We start from the raw sequence: 21,866 nt of genomic DNA on the forward strand, positions 1-21,866 counted from the left end.
AGCCTCCTGTCTCTCTGCTGAAATACGATCTAGTTCTAGTTGCAAATGGCCGAGATCTGCGGCCAGATCATCTTCAGAGAAGGCCGCTGACGTAATGTGAGGTCTTGAGCGAGGCGTCTCAGCTTCTAAAGAACCAACGCGATCCCGGTCCACCGATACACTTCGCGTTGGCCCAGCCGAATCTCGCAATTCGAAGCCGACAGCCCTACGCTGACCTCCACTGGCAACGGGAAGTCTTCCGGTAGCCGCAATAGAGTGGCGCCGAGACTCGCTGCCGTGCTGGGAAGGATAAGCAATGTGAGGGGGCTGGTAGCTAGAGGTGCTGTCAACCCCATTTCCGCCCATGTGAGAGCTGCCATCACCGAAGGCGCCATCGTCAGATCCGCCATGTTGGCCAGGTGCGACGCTGACCCTCCTGGACTCAGCTGGACTCTGCCTAGCTGTCATGTCACCTTCGTAACCGTTTCGTGGGCCGTAGCTGCTGGGCCCCTGGGAGACTGCACGACCCCAGATCTCCACACCTGGACGTTGAGCCTCCGTAGTGCGGGATCGCGCTAAGTCCGATGCAATTGCGGAAGGAGCTTGGCCATACTGTCGGCGCGGGGGACTGGTAGCGCTGCTTTCGCTAAGTGGCGTTGTTGCACTATCCTCGCTTCTACCACTGCCGGCCGTCAAGCTGGCTGCGCTAGAAGAAGAACGCATCCGTGAATGCGGAAAGCGGCCAGCGCTGTAATCAGGTTGAGTTGTAGGATGATGCACAAAACCCTCGGGCATCGTTTCCAAGACTCTTGGAGAACTTGCAAATTCATCTGGTCGCGACGGACTGTGTCCCAACCTTTTGTGACCGGCAGGGTCAGGACGAAAGTTTTCCGCGGGCACGCCAGCTTGGCGGCCACCTTCTCGCGTTATGGGCCCACCCATGTCAGAATCTGTGGACCAAGAATCAGTCCGGGGACTTTCCTCTCTGCGCTGGCTTCGGGATGCGCTCGCTGACCGATACAAGGCTGCAGACGCGACTTGGTGCCTGTGCACCTCTGATGGCCAGTCTTTTGCGGAAGCTTCAGACGAGAAGGAAGTCCCGTTCAAGGCTGCTCCGTTTTGGAAGTGGTCGGTGGAGCGGAAGCTGCTAGCCAAGGCTGCCGAGTTGGGCGAAGAAGGGTAGATCGACTCGTGTCCTCTGCTGAGACTCCTGTTCAGTGAGGGTTCCCGATTGCTCCTGCTTGAGCTTGAGTAAACGACTGGGTCCGATTCGTCCACGAGCCTCGATGTTGTTCTATACCAGCTGGGTCTCTGCGCGGTGGAATCGGACCAAAGCTGACCGCCCGTGGCAGGCGAATGGGGTGCAAAGGGACTCTGCGGGCCAGCGACGAAGGGAGAAAAGGGAGGTGGAAAGGGCGGTGTGCCGTGTTCGCTGATGTGGCTAGTAGTGTTGTGAGACAGCTGGCGAGTGAGGAGCGGCTGCCTTGCCCCTTGTAGGGAGACGCTTCGCGATGGACTTGGCCAACCCTTCTCTCTTTCTGTCCTCGATGGATCCTCTCCGAGACAGCTGGAGGAGTTGGGAGTGCGTAAAGACGCGCTGTGACCGCCAAATGGTACGCGGGCGTAAGATCGACTATTGCGAGCTTCTGTGTGTCCACCAGGATGGTCCGATCCGTGAGCGTAGAGGTGATCGTCCTCGTTTGCGTTGTGGAGGAAGTCGAGGGAGATCGAGAGCTCGTGATTATCCGCGGGAGGCAGGCTTGAGGAGTATCCGTTTGCTCTGTGGGAGATTCGTCGGCTATCCTTGTTATCTGTCGTGGCTGAAATATCCTTCTTTGCAGAAGATGGCGATGGCGAGGATGGACCAAGGTCTTCGAGGTCTGACTGCGAGAGGGGAACACGGTGGTGGGGCAGTAGAGTCAGCAACAACTGGAGCAACATTGCAGCTCAGCTCAGGCCGGGTCTTCTCGCTACGCACTTGGCTCCAAACGTAGCTTGACTTCTGCTGCTGAGAGGGGCGCCGGGGGAAAATGGGGGAGTAGAAAGCAGTTGAGCAGATGGTCAGCAGCGAGGAACCTGGGCAGAGAACTCTCAGACACTTCCTCCGGTAGTGGGGATATGACGCCACATGAGGAGAGCAGACTTACCCCAAGCATCTCGAGTGGGTTGGGTGGTGGGATCCTGCAGCTGGCCTCTCCGCTGCCACCCTTGAGGTCTTCTGTAGCCGGCAGTGGTGAGATAGAGTGCTGCAGGAGAAGAAGCTAGACAGACGAGCTCTTTGCGATGGACGATGCTCGAGGACTTGGCGCCAGGATGTGCTCGACAAGAGCTACGTGTCTGTGTATGGCTATATCTGTCTAAGTGGAGATGGAGCAAGAAGTGCGGGCAGCCTTGATGACGGTCGAGGAGCACAAATAGACTGTCCAGGGAGTGATCGATGGTGAGGGAGGGAGTGGGGAGGTGTCAGGTGGACAGGAGGCAAGGAGCGAGGTGAGGCTAGGCGAGGCGTTAGGCTGCTGCTGCGTCGTGTGCGTGTGGGATTACACCGGCGACCAAGGTGTGTGTGTGTGTGTGCCCTGCCTGCCTGCCCTGCCGGTGCGCCCTGCCTTGATTGTCCTGCCCTGTCCTGCCGCCTCGCCCCGGCGGAGCCCCACAGTGCGGGCTGATTCCAATCGACGGACGACAAACGGATTCCTCGTCCGTCGTCACCGCGCCTTGAGACTCCGACCGCATGGGAAAATTACAAGAAGCGAGGCGCTCAGATGGACGGAGGAGATGAGCAAGCAGGGCACAAGCACAACAGGAAGAAGCATCACCACGAATAGTCACACCTCGCATAGCACTCCTACACACCCACACCCACACCGCTCACACACAGCAGCGGCAGCAGCGGCAGCAGTGAGCTCTAAATTCCAGTCCTTGCCCACGCTTCGGGGCGCACCCTGCTCCATTCGCCTCTACTCTCCTACCCTGATCATCCCCTGGACACGCTGACCATCTTCGCCGCCTCCTTCAGGCGGCCCTGGTGGCTACAGCGCATTGGCGGCATTGCCGGCGGCGGCGGCAGCAGCAACGGCAGCGGCAGCAGCAGCAGCAGCACTCGATCAAGCTTTCGCTGCATCGCAACTCCTCCATCGAGAAGAGCGGTCACGATGATCTCCAGCATTCGGGTCATACATCCTCCAGCAGCAGCTTCCAACCCCACACCCCACCCGCTCATCGTCCTCACAGTCGGCACCAACAAGTACGTATTCAATGCTCCAGAGGGCACCGTGCGTACCCTGACCCAAAGAAGAGCTCCACTAGGAGGCAAGGGAGAACTCAATGTCTTTGTCTCAGATGTGTGTGAGGCTGCGAGGGGATTGCCAGGTGCGTACTCAGGCGTGACAAGTTGTAGGGTAAGGGCATGGTACGAGGCACCTGGCTCACTCGTTGCCTTGCATCGCAATTATTTCACGCCACTGCAGGTCTCCTCATGACGTCGGCAGATGCTGGAAAGACCCTCGTACGCGTTCATGGCCCTCCGACTCTGGCCCACGCCATTGCAACGATGCGCTTCTTTGCCAAGAGGATAGGCTGTCAGCTGCAAGTGAGAGAGGCATTGGACGCCATCAAGCTCACCAACGGCAACCTGCAATCGAAACAGCCTCTCTTTGTAGAGAAAGGAGGCGTAACAATACGGAGTCTGCCGTCCAGCGAGCAGAGTTGGACCTCCAAGGCTCAGGCGCCTCGGCGCGCCTCCTCATCCAGCGAAGAAGGTGGCAGCTCTGGAAGCCGTAAGCGTCGACGATCATCTGAAGACATGCCGCACCAGTTTGCGCCTCCAACCTCCAACACCGAGGCTGATGCAGCAGACTATGCGGCTGGCCTCACCAGGCCACCGCCACCTTCCGCGCCACTGCAGGCGCCCTCGCCTCAGTCCATTCAGCGCAGAGTCTTCGACACTGCCCATGACATGTTCAAGCTCACGAGTGGCTTCAGGGGGGTGCCCTTGAATCTAGACGACCCGTCAGTAATCCCCAGGGGAAAGTCAGCAGCCTGGAACATCCACCGTCTACCGAAACCTATTGTACAGCCATCCTCGGTGGAGGGCGCAGAGCACTTCGAGACGCAACCCTTTGCTCTGAGCTACGCTGCCACTCTGCCTTCTACGGCGGGCAAGATGGACATGGAGGCAGCGAAATTGCTTGGTATCCGGCCTGGCCCTCACCTTGGACTTCTCCAGAAAGGCCAGGCAGTCACAGTCCGCCGGCCCGCCCGCTGGAGTTACATGTCTGACAGTGAGAAGGTCCGTTGGTCGCAGCTCAAGCATCCCTCGTCTGGAGGTAGCAGCAAGAAGAAAGCCGTTCGCACAACAGAGAAGGTGGTGGAAGAGGAAGCAATGGAGGACGTCGTGGTCCAGCCTTCACAATGCGTCGCCGCAGATGTCCCCGGCCCCGTGGTGCTGGTAATTCACCTACCTACAACGGGCCACTTGCCATCTTTCTTGTCGGAGCAGAATGCAGCGACGTTGGCCGTAGCCACGAGAGACCGCGGTGTTGTGCTCATGGTACATACCAGCCCCCTCTCAGTGCTACAAGACGGGCGATATCAGCGGTTCATGACTGACTGGTCTCAGACCGAGACAGCACATCTCTTCACTGCCCCGGAACTGGCAGCGGATAACATCCTCTACACCTCGCCGACATACTGTCTGCGACTGCTCAGCAAACTGAACTCAAGGATGTTCTCTGTGCCGCCCTCCACAGGGCAAGCTACGGCGGACGTTGCCTCAATCTCTCCCCGCGTCTCCACCCTTGCAAGGGGGCTTGACATGGATGAGACCATGCAGTTGCAACCCCGCCTCTCAGCTCTCGACCGATTTCAGCCTGTTCTCGACGTCGCAGCGGCGGGCACTGCCGTATCCGAAGCAGATGCTCAGGATGATGGCGAGCCTGTTAAAGGCGATCTCCCTGCTTCCCCTAGACTACAGATGCGCCGGGGCAGCAAAGGCGATCAAACGTCAGAGTTAACTCCAGAAGCCACTACGAATCGCAAGCTACTACAGCTCAAAAGAGCCGAAGACTATCAACAGTACGAAGCCATCGCGAGCCCCATTAAGCAGGAAGTCAAAGCGACCTCCGCCAGCGAGCAGCTTGTGCGAAAGGAGTGGGAGGATATCGACGTCATTACGCTAGGCACAGGATCAGCGCAACCTACGAAGTCTCGCGGCCTCAGCGCTACTCTCGTTCGTTTGCCTTCTCGGTTCTTCAATGACCCTGAAAGGCTCGCTCCTGCGCCGGATGGTGGACCGTCGTATGGCTACGTTCTGCTCGATGCTGGAGAAGGCACGCTTGGTCAGCTTCATCAGATGTACGGCAAAGACAGTCCACTCCTGCGGAATATCCTTTACAATCTTCGATTGGTCTTTGTCTCCCACATCCATGCCGATCATTGTGCTGGCCTGGTCTCCGTACTACGCGCGAGATACGAGCTGGGGGACGCGAAGTCGACTCTCTACCTAGCGGCCGGAAGGTTCACCAGGCAATTCGTACACGAGTGGAATGACATCCAGCCGCTCAACGTCCTGTCTGAGGAGCAGTACGGAACGGTCAATGCGGATCTCTCCGGTAAGGTGGTCATGCTCGAAGCAGAGCACCTTGACTACCAGATCGGAGTGGGCCACATAGATTCGGAGTCGGCCTCGTTGAAGGACCTCGCCGAGCATGACCATGCCTACATCGCTCATCTTGCCTCTGGCTTTGCGCCAGGCTTCACACGCTGGCTCAAGAGCTTTGAGAAGAGCGTCCTGGCCCAACCAGCCTTCAGTGGATTATCGCGCAGCGATCAAGCCGCGCAGAGGAAGCAAATCAATGAGGCTGTGTGGGCTGCCGCAATCAAGGAAGACCCCAGTCTCGGGATCCATCGAGGCATGCCTGCGTTTGCCGACGCGGCACTCACTTCCAAAACGCCGCCGCCGCCCAACGTCAGAGAGGGCTTCGACGCCGAGACAAGTGCCTTCTTCCGTTCGGATGCACTCAAGCTGTACGAGCGCACCAAGGTCGAGGAGCGTACGAGGACTCATTGGGCTTTGGGGCTGCTACAGAAGGACCTCGGCGGACCTGGCGCAATGTGGAGCGTGCAGACGTGCGAAGTGGACCACCGAGCCAGACATTGCTACGGTATTGTCCTGCGACTTGGAGCGCAAGCAGCTACTGCCGGTGGCCAGAGCATCGAAGTGGGTACAGACTCCCTCAATCTGAGTCCACCATCAAGCTCCAATGGGGCTTCAGCCCCGCCTGCCAGCTTCTCCCTTGCCTACTCTGGTGACACGCGTCCCACGCCCAATCTCGCTCGAGCCGCTGCAAACGTCAATTTGCTGATCCACGAGGCGACGATGCAGGACGAAGAGGCCGAGATGGCAGACATGAAGGGCCACTCCACAATCGGCGGAGCCTTGCGCCTCGCGAGACAAGCACAGTGCGATGTTGTTCTCCTGACCCACTTCAGTCAACGCTATCCGAAGATGCCCAGGCTCAATCTAGGTCCCTCTGGCAATTCAAAAGCCAATGCGAAGAGGGGAGAGAGGCGATCTGTGAGCCCCCAGCCTGATGGGGACAAGGACAAGGACAAGAAGAGGCCGCTGGTCGCAGTGGGAATGGATTTGATTCGATTGGGGATGAACGAGATGTGGAAGATGGAAAAGTATATACCGGCAATGGAGGTGCTGTTTAGGGCTGATGCTGTGTATGGAGAAGAAGCCGAGGCGGAGGCAGAGGCGGAGGCAGAGGCAGAGGGAGTGGTCGAGGGAGAAGGAGGGGCAGTAGGAAGAGATGGAGCTGCTGCTGCTGCAGACTCTGAAGGAGGGAAGGGCAAGTGATGGAATGGAAAAAGGGGACCACTTCACCACTTCAGATACGAACACTGTTACATCCTCGTCATCATCATCATTATTATTGTCAGCAATCATTAAAGCTAGATTTAGAATCATACGATACACAGCATGCTTCTGAACGCCATTCGATCGCTGTGGGCTCTCTTCACCAGCCCATTGTTCCTGCGCCTGTTGGCCATTTGCAAGTGGGTCAGCAATAGTCCTCAATAACCGGCCGGGCTGCTGCCCTGAAGGATCATTCCTCCCGACTCACCTCCCTTGAACCCCTTCTCCCCTCCCGTAATCTCCGGTGTAACCCAAGATCCATCTGTATGCCCAGACAATGGATGAGGAAGGAATTTCATCAGCTCAGCAAAACTTCAAGAGCTTCATAGAGAAGAACAAGTCTTGAATGGATCTCGCCGTCACGTCAGTCCACTCAAACTCACAGAAATCACCGGCTTGCGGCGCTGCGACGTCCTCGTCCACCAGACATTTCCAGCTCCCCGCGGTCGACTCATCACTGCGTGAGGAGCAGTAGAAGCACAGGAAGTCCTGCCGAGCAGCGCAATAGAGGCGTGGACAACCACGTCAGCATAGGAGTACTCAGAAGACTGTTTGCTCCTCCCGCTCGCTCCCGCTCCCGCTCCCGCTCTTGGTCTAGCTCACCTTGATCTCCCTGAATCCCCCCGTCGGGTCCGGGTAACTCCATATGCGTCCTTTACTCAACACTTTTCCCTCCTCTCCCACCAGATCGTGGTAGGCGGCGGTTCCCTTCCACTCGCAGTAGGTCCGACGGGCGGAGGAGGATCTGAGCTGCATGGGACTGAGGATGGAGGATGGGGGAAAGTAGTACTTTTGAGGTGAGGGGGGAGGAGCTGAGGTTAGACTTGTGAAAGAGGGGGCTGAAGAGGGTGGTGGAAGACACTTACGGTAGGCTGGCACGGATGAGATACACAATCACATCGATGGCGATCAGCAGGATTCAGTCACAGATATCTAGATTTCATGAGGTCAAATCGTGTCTTTACCCGCCACTCACAGGGTGACTGGTCTCCAGCACACGGTAGCCTTGTGTTGTATCAGCGACGGTCGTCTCTTTGCCACCGGGATGGACCCATATGACCCTCAGTCGGGAGGCCGTCTTCTGCAGAGCAGGTGGACGAGGATACTTCCATACGTTTTCCACTGGGCGAGCAGAGGGCGACATGGTGATGGTAGTGGTGGTGGTGGTGCGTGTGCGGGTGTGGAGTGCCCTGTGCGGGTGTGGGGTAATGAGGCGGGGGTGGGTTGATTGAGTGCCGTGGTGCCCTGTGCGAGTGCGCGCTGTGCCTGAGTCTGGGCGTGTGAGCGAGCTGAGGTGGATCGATTCTGGCTGATTGATACGCGAGGCAACACCGCCATACCGCTTCTTGCCCCCCAACTGCCTCTTCCTCTACTACTACCGTCCCTTCCGCAAGTCACCGACACTGGCCCTTTCTCTTGTCCTCTTTTGTCGTCGTATTGCTCCCCGCTCTTGGCACCCGGCCCCATCTCTCAGGTCCCTCACTCTTGCCGTGAGAGTTTCAAAGCGCACCACCCATCTTGGCTGGCAAGGCAGGAGCGGGTATCGCCTTGTCCCGACCGTGGGAAAACACCTTGGCTCCACCTCGGGCGTCGTCCTCACTACCAAACGCACTTGATTTGCACAATCACCACATTCCTTTGAATCATCCATAGACCACTGCGCGACACCGGACGACATCCATTGGGCGGCGCCTGGCCCCATCTCACCTCTGCTCCACTAAGCCTCACACGACTCATCCTTTGCGTGCCATGGAGATCTCTCAAGCAGACCTCCTAGGCAGCTCTACGCGTCGACCGGCCGCTTCAGGCTCGAGCAGTGGCGATCCCACCCCAGCCTCTTCTTCCCCTCTTCCTTCTCGGTCTACCTCCATCAAGCGCCGCAAAGCGCCAGCTTCGGGATTAGAGGCCGGCTCATCCGCTTCAGCCTCCCATAGCCACGCACAGTCCGCCAGCTCCACCACTGGCTTGGCATCCGGTCTGCGTACCACCGCCTCGCGTCCTAGTCGTGTTGGTAGAGATCGTACGAGCACAGGTGGAAACAGCTCGGGGCGGAGAACCAAGGATCGTCATGCCCTCGCCCTAGAATCCATCCGGCACTTTCTCAAGGGACGTAGCAGCTATGACATGCTCCCAGTCAGCTTCAGACTCATCGTACTAGACACTCAGCTCGTCGTCGGCCCCGCTCTGGATGTCATGTGGGGTGCTGGAGTCGTCTCCGCGCCTCTTTGGCACTCCATCGCATCTCCTCCTCCCTCCGAGGTTCTACCAAATGGTCTCGCAAGATCGAACGCGCAAGAAGATACAGACAGACCTCTAGAACCCGCATCTGCTCCTGCTGCCACTACAACCACCTCCGATCCGTCTGCATCGGCCACTAACCCGGCTTGGGAAAGAGCCTCGGCTGCTCAGATCAAAGCGCCAAGCGCAAGCCGCTCAAAGCCTGGTTTTGCGGGGATGCTGACTGTTAACGATATCATTCACCTGATCCAGTATTACTATCACCATGCAAGCTATGACACGGCGAAGAAGGAGGTAGAGACATTCCGCTTGGAGGGCCTCAGAGGTGAGTCCTTGCTGATCAAGGAGGGCTGAGCGAGCTAATCGACTGACATCGTCGTATCTAAACGCTCCTCCGTTCGCTACTCAGATATCGAGGCGGCGCTCGCAGTACCTCCGCCCCCTCTGCTGTCTTGTCATCCTTTGCGGCCCCTCCTCGAAGCATGTCAGCTGCTGATGAAGACGCATGCTCGACGACTTCCTCTTCTAGACTACGATGAGCAGACTGGCATCGAGACAGTCGTCAGCGTACTCACACAATATCGAATTCTCAAATTCATCGCAATGAACGTGAGTATACCAGGCCCAAAGCTTCTGGCGCATTAGAAGCTCCCGACGCTGAACATTCCCTCTTTCTTGCTGCGGCCCAGTGTCGTGAGACGGCATCTCTCCATAGATCTATCCGGTCTCTCGGAGTTGGCACATTCATAGCATCTTACAAGCCACGACCTACGCCAGGCTCGCGGCGCGGAAGTGAGAGGAGCGACAGTGCGATGTCAGGGGTCGCCTCTGCTGCTCCTTCGTCGGCTGCGCTGGCTGAGGAGATCCCTCCGGTACCGCCATTGCCCCATGGCTTGGATGAATCCTCTAGGGATCCGCGCGCTCAGACACGGGATGCAACGGGCAGTCACAGTCGATCGAACAGCCAGGAGCAAACACCCAAGCAAGAGCTCACAGATCAATTTTTTAACCTCACTCCCTTTGCCGAAGGTGCTCCATCGACGCCGTCTGCAGCCGATACGCCTTCTGTTGGCCTCACGCCAGATCCTGCTTCGGGTGTAGCAGATACGTCTACAACGGCTAGTACCAGCGGGAGGGGAAATCGCACTATACCCACACCCACTGCTCCGCCTTCCAGCGCTGCAACGAACCCGTATCATCCCATCTACACTGCGACACTAGACACGACAGTCTTTGATGTCGTCCACATGTTTTCCGAAAGGGGCATCTCAGCGGTTCCTATTGTTGATGAGGAAGGCAATGTCGTAGATATGTATGAGACGGTCGATGTCATTGTGAGTTTACAGCTGAGATCGGGAGGTTGGGATTGGATGAGTTTGCCCGTTGCTGACTCCAACTCTCTTGTCTTCCCCTGCGTAGACCCTCGTGCGCTCCGGTGCCTACCAAGATCTGGATCTGACGATCCGCTCAGCCTTGACTCGTCGCCCTGCGGACTTTCCGGGCGTATACAGCTGTTCTCCCGAAGATTCAGTCGCCAACATCTTTGCTCTGCTTCGAAGACGACGAGTGCATCGGCTGCTCATCATCGAACCTGAGCCGGAGGGAGAAGCTCCAACGCAGGGTCAATACAATGCTGCCAAGAGCGGTCTCCCAGAAGAGCCGCTGACCGGACCACCGCGCTCACCTGCTGAGCTAGAGGAGATGCTAGAGAAGCAAGGCCCACGTGTCAGGACCAAGAGAGGCAAGTTGGTGGGCATTCTGGCCTTGTCAGATCTACTGCGTCACATCATTGGCATCCCATCTGGTCCAGCTGGGGGACGAGCATCGATGAGAAGGAGCAGTAGCGATGCGACTAGCTCAGTAGCTGCTCTTGCAGACGAGGAGCCATCGGCGCTTTCGAGTGGTCCTGCTTCGCAAGGCTCAAATGCAGGTGGGGCAACAGGATCCTTCCCTTTTCCCCATTCCCATGCTGCACCAGCTTCTGTAGCACCGAATCTCTCGCCTGTGCCTGGCACCGGGAATGAGGATGCGACCATCATGGAGAATATCGCCTTGGAGACGCCCAAGGCGCCCCAGACGGATGGCGGTGGGGAGGAAGTCAATCCACTGGCGGAAGCTGCTGAATCCAGCTCATCGTAGAAGGACAGCTGGTAAGGGGCCTTGGGCAAATTTTCATTAGCCTTTACATCTTCTTGCTCCCTTTATAGATTTTGGCGAGAGCCTCCCTTGTCCCCCTCCTGCATCACAATGGCAATCAGCCAGCATTTCACGCAAAGAAGAATTCTCATTACTACAGAAGCTACCACTGCTGGCAAAGTGGACATGAACGACGGGTAGTGAGAACCGTGCGCACTCGGGGGAAGCGTGCAAGAGCGGAGATGATGTGCATCTTGACCCGCATCGTACCTCTGACAGTCCTGACAGCAGGCCCTTGACTTGTCACACCAGATGCCGCTCGTCATCTTTTTCCCTTGCCAGACCCTGGGGCTGTGCATCCACCCCCTCGGCCAGCTTCGCAGTGTTGCTTGAGCCATTCTTCAATGGCATTTCGGCATAGAGTAATGTGAATGTGGGTGTGCTTTAGCGTGTGTGCACGTCAATCCGTGGTGCCCGTGTGTGGGGGAAGGCGCCGTGTATGACGTAAGAAATCGATTACCTGAAGGGCGGAGCAGCCGAGCCAAGACAAGGGATCGGGTGCGCATCCGCACGCGAGTGGTCCGCGTCTGATGATGGATGGTTGGCCTGGTGGGGGGCCAGGGAGGCCCAACTGCGTCGAGAACCTCGGTGGGGGACGACAAGTCGCGAGTTGCTGATGAAGGTTGCTGTCAAACAAGAGATATGATCGTGACCCCCATCGGCCACTGATCCTCCAGCATAGCCTTTGCACAGACTCGCTCCCTCACGCCGTCTTGCGCCAGGAGACGTCCGTTGGTGGGATCACCTTGCAGGCAGACGCCTCCACACGCCCCGCCCCAGGCTCAACCCGGTCGGTCAGACTTGCTTCCGCTCACGTCACAGCAAGGCCAAGCAACCAACCCCCTGGCATCTTGCTGCAATCATCTCCGGGCCATCATCACCTTTTCTGCATTCTTTTCACCCCCTTCTACTACTCCTCTTCTTCGAACATCATCATTGCCTCGGCAGCTGCACACTACTGTCCACACGGCGGTAATCGTCTCTTACCTCCGGCAGCGTACGTCCCGCGCTGGTCTTGACGCAGAACCTGGGGCAGACACCCACACAGGCAACCGCAATGGCCTCGAGCATCAGACCCCCAAATGGCGCCAACAACGATAATCACAGCGGCAACGTCAACAACACTGGAGCTGGGCACGACTTTGTTCTCTTTGACGACACAGGGCCCTTCTCCTCGGGCGCACAATGGTCCGGCAATCCCTACCCTTCACGGCCTCCTATCCACGATAAGCCTTCCTTTACTCAATATAGGGCCGGACCTGGCTCGATTGAAGCAGGTGCTGCAGGCGGCGAGTCACCCTTCTCTAGCCCAGCTTCGAGACTGGAGGATGACTTTGGAGGCCCTTCCTCGGTCGGTAGCCATGGTAGCGGGACCTTGAGCAATACCACCGGCCTGCCCAATCGCAAGAGGCAGAGACCCAATGGCAGCGGTCATGGCGCCTCCTCCTCTACCAGCAGTCTTTCCAGCGCACTCAACCCCACTGGAACACCACGCAGCCGCTCCAACAACCCTTCCCATCAATCACCCACGGGTCACCATAACCAAGCTCTTCCGCCGAGCAGAAGAAGGAGCCACCCGCATCCCAATTCGCATCAGCGTAGCTCCATTACCGGTCTATCAGACCTCGCTGGACCTATAGAGGACTGGAATTTGGCCGACACTTCGCCTCGGAACCCGCCCAGCGGAAGTTTCGGGCCTCTTCTCGGATCCCTCTCCTTGGGGGGTGACGGCAAAGAGGAACTTCTGCCGAGTCTCTTTCCGGAGCTTCAGGGCGATTCCGGGAGCAATGCAAGTCAGGGCAGCACCACGAGTTTCCGGAATGCCTTTTCTCCTCCACAAAGTAGGTCATCTGGAGTGACACCGAGTTCTAGCTCCCGCAGTCTCCTTTCTGATACAGGACCGGTACAGATGGACCCAACGCCTGCTCAAGAAGCTCTCGCGAGGCAACAAGTGCGGCAGGATCTTGCTGGAGTGGACCAGAGAGCGCTGCGAGGACCACTACGAGCCCTAGCTCAGAGCGCAATGGGTCAACAACAAGGTCAGCAGCAGCCGTCGCTTCAGAGCGGCAGCGGCGGCTCTTCTGAAATCGGCGAAGGCATTTCTGATGCCGAGATGGAGTCGGCTTTGAGAGCTGCAGTGGACAACTTTGTAGCGGAGAGCGAGTCTGGTCGGTATGGCCTCAATGGTAATGCTCGAGCGCCTGGGGCTGGAGACCGCAGCGCTTCCCTTGGTGCCCTGCAAGATAGTACCTCTGCGTTTTCTGGGTATGATGGAAGCGGTCTGACTCAAGCGCAATTGAGCCTTCTCTTCCCAGGTGTTCTATCGAACCTCCCAGCGGCTGGCAACGCCAACGATCGAAGCTTTGGAGTCACACCGAACCAGCTGCAAGGCTCGCAGCAGCAGTCTGCCTCACAGCAAGGGAGAACGCAAGCACCTCGACCTCCTCCTGGTCCGCGCAGAAGGAGCAGCAGCTTTGACTCTAGCTTCTTGCCCGTCTCAAGACCGTGGTTCAGCCAGAGCCCGCCTCAAGGCCAGGGTAGCCTGCAGGGTTCGAATGCTCCCGGTGGGATCGGCATGGGACAGGGCACGGGCTGGACTGGTCTGCCCACGAATAGCTTCAATGCATCTGATCTGAGCGGACAATACGCCAGCAACATTGCAGCTGCTCTGATGGCTTCAGGCGCAGCACAGGGCCAGTGGCCCCCATCGAGACGCCCCATGACAAGAGATCGATCTGGACTCACCGTCTCACCTCAGGAGACTTTCCTCGACTTCAAGGGCATTGAGAACACGCTACAGAACGGCGGCTGGCAGGGAAGTCTGTTCTCTACTGCACCACAAGGCATAGATCAAGTCTTGGCAGGAGGTGCGGGCGGCGGTAGCGGATCGGGCGTCGTACCGAAGCCCCAGCTATTGCGAGGAGATACAGTAAAGCCGTCTCTCCAGCAACAACAACAGCAGCAGCAGCAATTACAACAGCTGGGCGGTGTGAATGACAAGGGTGGACCACTCAAATCAGACTCATCAGCTAGCAGCGGGATGAGCGTCTTCAGCCCTGTTGGTAGTGATGCTACACCAGACACAGACGATGAAGATGAGAAGGTCTTCAGCATCCCGCCCTCAACTGGCTTCCCGGAGCCGCTCAACTATGAAGCGCTCGCAAAGCAGCTTCAACAACAGCAGCAGTCTTCGCAGCAGAGGAATTCGAACCTCAATCGAAGCGCCGGACCTTCCCTCCCGGGTCGTAGTCACCCACAAGGCGGGTATGGTGGTCTTGGTGCTCCTCGCTTCCTCGCTTCTTCCTCCTCGAGCAGTGAGTCGGAAGATGACATGCCAACAGATGCCGACTCGCGAGGCTTCCCGCGCTTCAATGGAGCGAACGCTCGGGACTTTGGTCAGGCTCCGCCCGCACTACTGCAGGACCAACCGCCTTCCGGCTTTTCACCAGGTCAGGGCGGCATTGGATCTGCTCAACCTCCGGTTCGGGGGAGAGGTCTGCAAGGAGGCTACGGCTACATGCCCGGCAGCGCAGAGAGTGGACTAGCCATCGATCCTTCCTTTGAGGGGGCTAGCAAGAGTCATCCTCATCTACCCAACCTCAATACCTCGTCTTCGACCACCAATGGCGCTTTCGGTACAGCACCGCTCTCTGCCGCCTCATTGAATGCAATGGACTTCTCGTCTGGAGCTCAGTCGCAGGATGAAGAAAGGCTGAGCCCTTCTATCCGAAGTACAGCACAAGTGATCAGCCCGCCTCACCAACAGCAGCAAACGCAGGCGCAACAACAGCAGCAACAGCGTCGTCAAGCAGGAGATGCTGGACGGAGGGCCACTGGAGGCCTCACGGGACAGCAGCAGCAGCAATTCGGTCGTCAGCAGGTCAAGGCAGGATATGGCGGCTATCCTCTGCCCCATGCGGCTACTAGCTCTCCCAAGAAGCAGCGGCGTGCCTCTTTGGCTGTTTCCGAAGGGTCACAAAGTAGTGCTTCCTGGCAGTCGGAAGAAGACGATGAAGACGCCGAAGGAGAAGAGGACGAAGACGACGATGATGCCGCTACGGCCGATAGCGATGTCTCCAATTTTTCCGACGAGGGCGGGGCAGGTGCCAGCAAGAAGAAGAAGAAACAGCCTATCAAGAAGTCCGGAGGTCGAGCAGCTGGTCAGCAGCAGCAGCAGCAGAAGGGTGGTCGTACAACGGCTGCTGCCAACAAAGCACGCAGGAGCGGTACTGGCGGCGGCGGTGGGGGATCGGGACCTATGTACGGTCACTCTCTCTCGAGTCCCGAGTCTCAAAATCAAGCACTCGGACACAGTGCTGGCTCTACTACCGCTGCCCTTGCTGCTGCTGCCGCCTCGGGTGGCGTCTCTCAACACGGCCACTTGACCGTCTGCGAGTACCTCTCTCCCCTCACTGGCGCCCGGTGCGGCACTGAATTCCATCGACCCTACGATCTAGCTCGTCACAGGGAGACGATTCACGCAAAGGAAGAAGCAGCCCTTGTACGCCAGGGTAAATTGAGTAAGAGTCAATGTAGAGTCCTCTATGTTGAAGTGGATCCTGAAAAGAGTCAGGCGACACAGGAATGGAAGTGTGATGGAAGATCGGGGTGTGGGAGTGTCTTTTCTAGAAAGGATGCATTGCAGAGACATAGGAGATTGAGAGGTCATTGAGGGAGGGAGGGGGTTAATTGGCCGGGTCAAGGCGGGCGGGCGGGGAGGGAGGAGAGACACATACATGTCGAAAAGAGACGGGGACAGACATCTTCTTTTCTCTACGATTCATACATCTGTACCATACTTACTACTAGACGGCAATCCTCGGCTCACTCACTGAATACTTCGCCCATCAACGCTTGCTCGTCCAGAATTCCATACCGTGTAAAAAAGCAAACTGGATCTGGATCTGACTCTGACTCTGAGTCGACTCTGCCGCACACTCCATTGTCTAGTCTACACGCCGAACTCTGCCATCGGAGATGCTACTGTGACTCGATTGATAAAGTACGATGGGGGAAACAAAAAGGGGAGTCAACACAAAAAGACAGGCGAAAACAAAACGAGAGTGGAAGATCGACCAGCGAAAGGAAGGGAGGGAGGGAGGGATAGTACGGGAAAAGGTAGGGAAACGACGAGAACTGTACCAGCAGTCCCTTGTTCTTCTTCTCTGCCGGTGCTGGTCAAGAACAGTGGTGTTGAGGTTTGCAAAGCTCTTGTTCAGGCAAAGACGTCTTGATACCGCTCGGTGAGGTACTCGACGGTGAGGCTCTTGCCGCCCATCTCTGAGAATTCCTTTGAGGCATCGGGAGATTTCATCAAGGTAGCTGTCAGGGGGATGGGCAGGAGAAGTCAGCCTACAGTATAGCGCAGCACACTTTGCCGCGCTCCTTCAGGCCACGTCGAGGTACTCACGACCAAAGACTACACCCAAGTTGCGCGCTGTCATACGGTTTTCGTCGCTCCTGCGAGCGACCTGATTCAGGTGACCAATCAAAAGCTTCAGCGTCTCGAGATGAGCACGCGGCAGCTGGCCTACCATCTCCCTCATCTTCTGCAACTTGGCATCCTCTACTTTCCCATTCTCGGGACCTGCACTGCCGCTGGCAAGAGGCCCGCTCTCACCAGCCGAGGACGAAGGTCGTTCGTTCGTTTTGGAAGTCTTGAATTGTTCGATGCACTTGATGAAGCCCTCGTGCAGCTCGTAGGTCATTAGAGGCTCGGGAAGCTCTCGGAAATAATTCTTTAGGACACTGGTGACGGCGGATACATCATTGAATCTGTGCGAAAGCGAGGCATGATAGAGATAAGAGGTGTCAGCGATATCCTCGCAGGGGGTTGCTTGCTGGCTCTGAAGCAGGCTCACCTTTCTACATCGTCCAAGTCGAAATGACTGCCCCTCTCAAAGAGCTGGGTGATGACTCTCAGCTGAGAGCTGCCACCAGATTTGCGGTAGATACCCTCATAGTCCATCCCATTCCTTTCCACGGCTTGAATGCACTTCTCCACGACAAGTGGAATGTCCCTCCCTTCAGCTGCAGCCTGCTCAACGAGAGATCGACCGAACATCGAGGGCCCTGCTGGCTCAGAGCCCAGCTCATCTGCCCTACCCAGATAGGGTTGAGTGCAGGAGATGGGCAGGCTTGACAGACACTTGCTGTGGCAGACCTGACCGCAGGAGGCGCACCGCACTTCGCTTTGACCCCACATGTTCTTTTGGCAAGCGAAGCATCTTGTTGGCCGCAGGACATGGAAGGGCACGAAGACGTGCTCCCGTACAATCTGTTCGTGAGAGATCAGCTCCTTCTCCCGCTGTGATGAGAAGAGAGAGGGCTGCAGCGAGGCAGAGGAAGTGTGACCATGGTGACCGTTCTTGGGGGGTGGCATCGGTGGAGATGGACTGACGGGAGGGCCCGCAAGACCTTGCGGGTTGCTGTTCTTGGAAGAAGAGATTGGCTTCATCCATTTGAACTTCTTGTTGTTGGCTCCGCCCTGAGCACTATTCGACGGCGCCAGAGGCAATGAGGCACCTGAAGACGAAGCCAGAGAGGCCAGAGCGACCGCTTCAGCTCTGGTCTGGGCAGCTGCCTGAGGCGGCAGATTCATAGCACCTCGAGAAGGAGCTGGTCCCGAAGTGGTGGGCTCTGGATCTGCGGCAGAGTGATATCCTGCTGAGCTTCCGCCTGTGAAACCATCTCGAGAAGATGCTATCGAGGGGGAGACTGCATGTCCTCGGCCACCTCGTGTACTGAAGCCGAAACCAAATCCGCTACTGCTCTTGCCCGCACCGGCGCCAGGACCCGCTTGTACGGACCGCGAGGACTGCCTACTGCTGACGCTGCTACTTTGGTCCGCTAGGGACATCGACTCCACCTTCGCAGTCAGCCTCGACAGCAGCGTGTTCAATTCCTCGTTTCGTGTGTTCAACGTCTCAGTCTCCTCCAGATAGACATCTCTAGACTGGCGCAGATCTTCGATCTCGATCAGCAGCTCATTTCGCTGATCCGTCAGGTGCTCGATGTCCTGCCGATACCTGGCCTTCACGTCGTCCAGCCTGAGACTCAAGCGGGACTGCAGCAGCTTTTCAGCTTCTCCATTTGACGAGGCATCGGGGCCTGAGGGCAGCTGACTTCGTCCTTCTTGCACTGCAATGAGTTCGGCCACCTCTGCTGCCTTGAGGTCTCTTTCCACTGTAAGCTTCGTAAGACTCTTCGTCATGTCTTGTAGAGAAGTCTTGATGTCTTTCGATCGCTGGTCCAATGTCTCCTGCTGTTTCTCTGAGTGAGCCAACGCAGCCAGCTTACTAGCCTGCTCAGCCAATCGCTCCTTGAGCTTGAGCATTTCCATCTCAGCATCTGATCTTGCCTGTCTTTGAGCGTCATACTCAACACGAGCGTAATCGATCCCTTGGACGGCATACTGACTTGCCCTTTTCAGTTGATCATACTTGCTGCGCAAAGCTTTCATACGGTTCCGTGTGTCATCGAGTTCTTGCAGTACCATTTCAATGAAGGCTGTCTCCATGCTGACTTGTCCGTCCCTTGCTTGACTCATAGATTCACGCATTCGTGCCTGGATCGTCATCATAGAGGCTGCTGATTGCGATGTGACCATCTGAGTCTCATCGGTAGACGAGAGCTCCACCTGACCGTGGCTTCGCCTCTGAGCGCGCCCATCAGCGAATGGAGATGAGGCGTCGTCTACCAGCACTGGACTGCTCATCTGAGACGCTGTGCGCTCCAAGTCATTGTCACTGATCGAATCAATTAGATTGGCAAAGTCAGCGTCATAGAAGGAGAACGTCTCGGCCAGTGCAGGCTCTGGAGAGAGACCATCAAGTCGCTTGGGGATAGCGGGATCCTGCGATGACAGCTCCATGTGGGACAAGCGTGACGCCCGTTTGACTGGCGCAGTTGCGCTCCTCTCTCTACTCTCAGCGTCGTCTTCAGATGATGATGAGAAGTGAGACGCTCGAGGAAGCAGACCTGAAGGACTCCGAGGAAGTACAGGCGACTCTTGAATGGCCGCTGCGGGGGAGCTGCTGTGTCTGAGTGGTGATCCTAGAATCCTCTCATAATTGGCAGTCCCCGAGACTGTAGGAGTGGGAGTAATTCGGCCGTCTGCACCGAACCCCTGAGAAGAGCTTGCCCGCTCTACTTTGATCGCTGCGGCCGACCCGGGTCTTGTACTCGGTGAAGCGTGACTTGGTGCTGACTCCGAAGCTGTGATGCTCCTGAGAGCTGCGACTGCATCTTTTGCGTCCGAGTCGGAAGATCTCCGTATGACCGGAACATGCTGCACAGAACCTTGCTGTGAGTGGTGGTCGTCGCCCATCCCATTCGGGGGAGCCCCTGCGGTCGTGAGTCCCGCGGAAGCACCGATGGGGGTTGCGGGCAAGGGAGACTCGCGCTTTCTCGTCGAGTCGGCTGCAGACAAACGAGAAGGGGGCGAGGCGGTACTTGTAGATGGCTCTTGATGATTTGCACTGCTACTAACGCCCCGCGACATCGATGTGGCACCTGCCGATGGTGGCACCGGCCTCGAGTAGTTCTGGGCGGGCGAGGATGAAAAGGGCGAGCGAAGCTGCGACTGCGACTGCGACTGCAGGCTCGTGAGATGTGTCCCCAGTGGTGGCGAAGGCATTTGTGGAGTCGTCGGCAGTTCACTCGAGGGCGTCACGGCTCTGGACGGGAGTGAGGCCTCTCCAGTGCCATTCTCGGTGTGGCCAGGCAAAAGTGGGTGTAGAGTTTGGTCCGAATGCTGTGATACTTCGCTGTCCTGTGCTCGTGTGCCCTCGGTAGTAGATGCTAAGCTTGCCGAAGTCGCGATGGATGCCGCGCTGGGCTCGGAAGGAGGTAATTGGGAATGCGTTGCAGTGTCGTCGGCATTCGTCGCCTTGTCGGTGGACTGCGAGCCATCAGTTGGCTGCCGTGCTCTTCGTGTCTGGTACACAATGAGAAAGCAGGGCATATCTCAGTCAGCTGTCGCTCACGCTGCTAACACACCTTCTGATTCTACTCACAGATCCGTCCCTGTGTTTCCCGCTCTTCTTTCGAGCCTCTGAATGCCGCCTGCTTCGGGCAACCCGTTCCGAATGACAGGGCATACAGTAAATACCTTGACTCGTCTTCGCGAAGACCAGCTCTTTGATCGGTTCTTTGCAGGAGCGGCAGGTGAAACAAGTAGCATGGTAGGATTCATCGCCTACAAGAAGTGGAAAGGGGAGGGCAGATCGTGAGGGCATCTGACAGTCAGTAGTAGCCTCATCTACGCCTTGTTCGAATTCACTTACCGGTCATGATCGCCTCTTCCAGAATCGGCAATCCACAGATCTGGCAAGAGTAGTTGCAGCTTGCACAAATGGGATGTCCGTCCGAGAGAAGGAGGATGTCGTCTCGATCTGTACTGACGGGCTGGGAGCATTTGGCGCACCGAAAACATTCCAGGTGCCACAGCTGCGTCCTAGACGGTCGGCATGGATGAGTAGATGAGAAAGAGTCTTCAGAAATCGACCTGGACTAAGCAATATGTAATCTTTACTCACGCAAAATGAATGACCCCTCCCTGCGCCGAGTCTTCGTTTATCAATTTCCCACATCCTCCGCATAGCACGTCTCCCACCTCTTCAGATTGATCTACCTCCTCATCCTGTTCATGAGGTACAGGAGTCGAAGTTTGCCAGCCAGGGACCCCTGACGTCGAGGCTTCTGGTTGGGAGTCTAGCAGCGAATCCGTTTGCGCCAATGGGGCAGCTGCTGGTTCGCCCATCGCTGTGCCGTTGATGAGTTCGCTGTAGTTTCTCCTCTACACCCGTCCAGTGCAGAGCGAGTCGCTGTCAGATCACACGGTATCTGGAGCGGTGTACGACGAGCCTGAGCTGAGTGGTCAGGCTGCTGTGACGAGCCTTTGCACGCGACAGATTGACGTCTGGACTGAGGAGGATTTGCTTTGGTTCCGTGCCCCCCTCTCTGCCCCCTGAAACGCGCCGAGGTCAAGAAGATTCGAACGACACTGAGATGCTGGGAGATGGTAACATGGAAACAGGGTGCTACCGAGGTAGATTGGCCTTGGGGTATCGTGGTAGGGAGATGGCCGAGGTAGATGGGTGATGCTTGGGGGACGAAGGAGATCGTCTATGGCCTGATGCTACGTCCCATGGCAACGGAGGCTCCGCGGAGCTTTAGCCGACACTGCAGGCAATCGATGGAGCGCGACCCTCGATTCCAGACTCCGATCATCGGTGGGGTGTTGCTTTCTTGGCGTCGTACGTGTCACACGCGTCCATGACTCGCTCCTTTCACACCAGCCAAGTCCTGTGCCGCCGGTTCAGCAGCGAGGTTGATGCTTTGCGTCGGCTCTGACTCTCTGGAGGAGTCTCACCACGAGGGTGCCGTGTCGCGTAGAGACCCTCAGCGGTGCCTCGACCACTACGGCTGCGGGTGTTCAGCGCTGCGAGACTAAATTGCGAGTCCATCTCAGCCGGATGTTTGTGTCGCTGACCATCAACGGATGTCCTATGCTTACGACTCATCTGCAATC

At 57.2% G+C, this 21,866-nt stretch overlaps 6 protein-coding genes across 6 annotated transcripts; 3 read left to right on the top strand and 3 right to left on the bottom strand.

Moving 5' to 3' along the window:
* Positions 1-1,057: 1,057 nt before the first annotated feature.
* On the bottom strand, positions 1,058-2,230 carry BCV69DRAFT_140227 (hypothetical protein). Its single transcript, XM_025489274.1, has 3 exons — positions 2,127-2,230; positions 1,958-1,984; positions 1,058-1,859 (listed from the first exon to the last, which is right to left on the bottom strand). Exons 1-3 carry the CDS (start codon positions 2,133-2,135, stop codon positions 1,194-1,196), a joined length of 702 nt encoding a protein of 233 aa, XP_025349461.1. The 5' UTR covers positions 2,136-2,230; the 3' UTR covers positions 1,058-1,193.
* A 540-nt stretch (positions 2,231-2,770) lies between these two features.
* Positions 2,771-6,958, top strand: BCV69DRAFT_281308 (hypothetical protein). The gene is made up of 2 exons (XM_025491945.1): positions 2,771-3,348; positions 3,447-6,958. The coding sequence occupies exons 1-2, from the start codon at positions 3,132-3,134 to the stop codon at positions 6,836-6,838; spliced, it is 3,609 nt and encodes a 1,202-aa protein (XP_025349462.1). The 5' UTR covers positions 2,771-3,131; the 3' UTR covers positions 6,839-6,958.
* Positions 6,959-6,972: 14 nt separating this feature from the next.
* On the bottom strand, positions 6,973-8,042 carry BCV69DRAFT_311116 (DUF427-domain-containing protein; the record flags this gene model as incomplete). The annotated part of the gene is made up of 5 exons (XM_025494832.1): positions 6,973-7,160; positions 7,282-7,387; positions 7,502-7,687; positions 7,765-7,770; positions 7,875-8,042. The coding sequence occupies 5 exons, from the start codon at positions 8,040-8,042 to the stop codon at positions 7,057-7,059; spliced, it is 570 nt and encodes a 189-aa protein (XP_025349463.1). The 3' UTR covers positions 6,973-7,056.
* Positions 8,043-8,249: 207 nt separating this feature from the next.
* On the top strand, positions 8,250-11,658 carry BCV69DRAFT_267606 (hypothetical protein). The gene is made up of 4 exons (XM_025490837.1): positions 8,250-9,461; positions 9,546-9,745; positions 9,826-10,470; positions 10,556-11,658. Exons 1-4 carry the CDS (start codon positions 8,648-8,650, stop codon positions 11,273-11,275), a joined length of 2,379 nt encoding a protein of 792 aa, XP_025349464.1. The 5' UTR covers positions 8,250-8,647; the 3' UTR covers positions 11,276-11,658.
* A 329-nt stretch (positions 11,659-11,987) lies between these two features.
* BCV69DRAFT_281311 (hypothetical protein) lies at positions 11,988-16,040 on the top strand. Its single transcript, XM_025491946.1, has one exon. The coding sequence runs from the start codon at positions 12,390-12,392 to the stop codon at positions 16,002-16,004; it is 3,615 nt and encodes a 1,204-aa protein (XP_025349465.1). The 5' UTR covers positions 11,988-12,389; the 3' UTR covers positions 16,005-16,040.
* A 261-nt stretch (positions 16,041-16,301) lies between these two features.
* BCV69DRAFT_281312 (RhoGAP-domain-containing protein) lies at positions 16,302-21,471 on the bottom strand. The gene is made up of 6 exons (XM_025491947.1): positions 20,872-21,471; positions 20,620-20,789; positions 20,350-20,531; positions 17,194-20,270; positions 16,743-17,107; positions 16,302-16,654 (listed from the first exon to the last, which is right to left on the bottom strand). The coding sequence occupies exons 1-6, from the start codon at positions 21,093-21,095 to the stop codon at positions 16,548-16,550; spliced, it is 4,125 nt and encodes a 1,374-aa protein (XP_025349466.1). The 5' UTR covers positions 21,096-21,471; the 3' UTR covers positions 16,302-16,547.
* Between the last annotated feature and the right edge of the window lie 395 nt (positions 21,472-21,866).

Source organism: Pseudomicrostroma glucosiphilum, assembly GCF_003144135.1.
Source record: "Pseudomicrostroma glucosiphilum strain MCA 4718 unplaced genomic scaffold BCV69scaffold_3, whole genome shotgun sequence".
Classification (NCBI taxonomy): Eukaryota; Fungi; Basidiomycota; class Exobasidiomycetes; order Microstromatales; family Microstromataceae; genus Microstroma; species Microstroma glucosiphilum.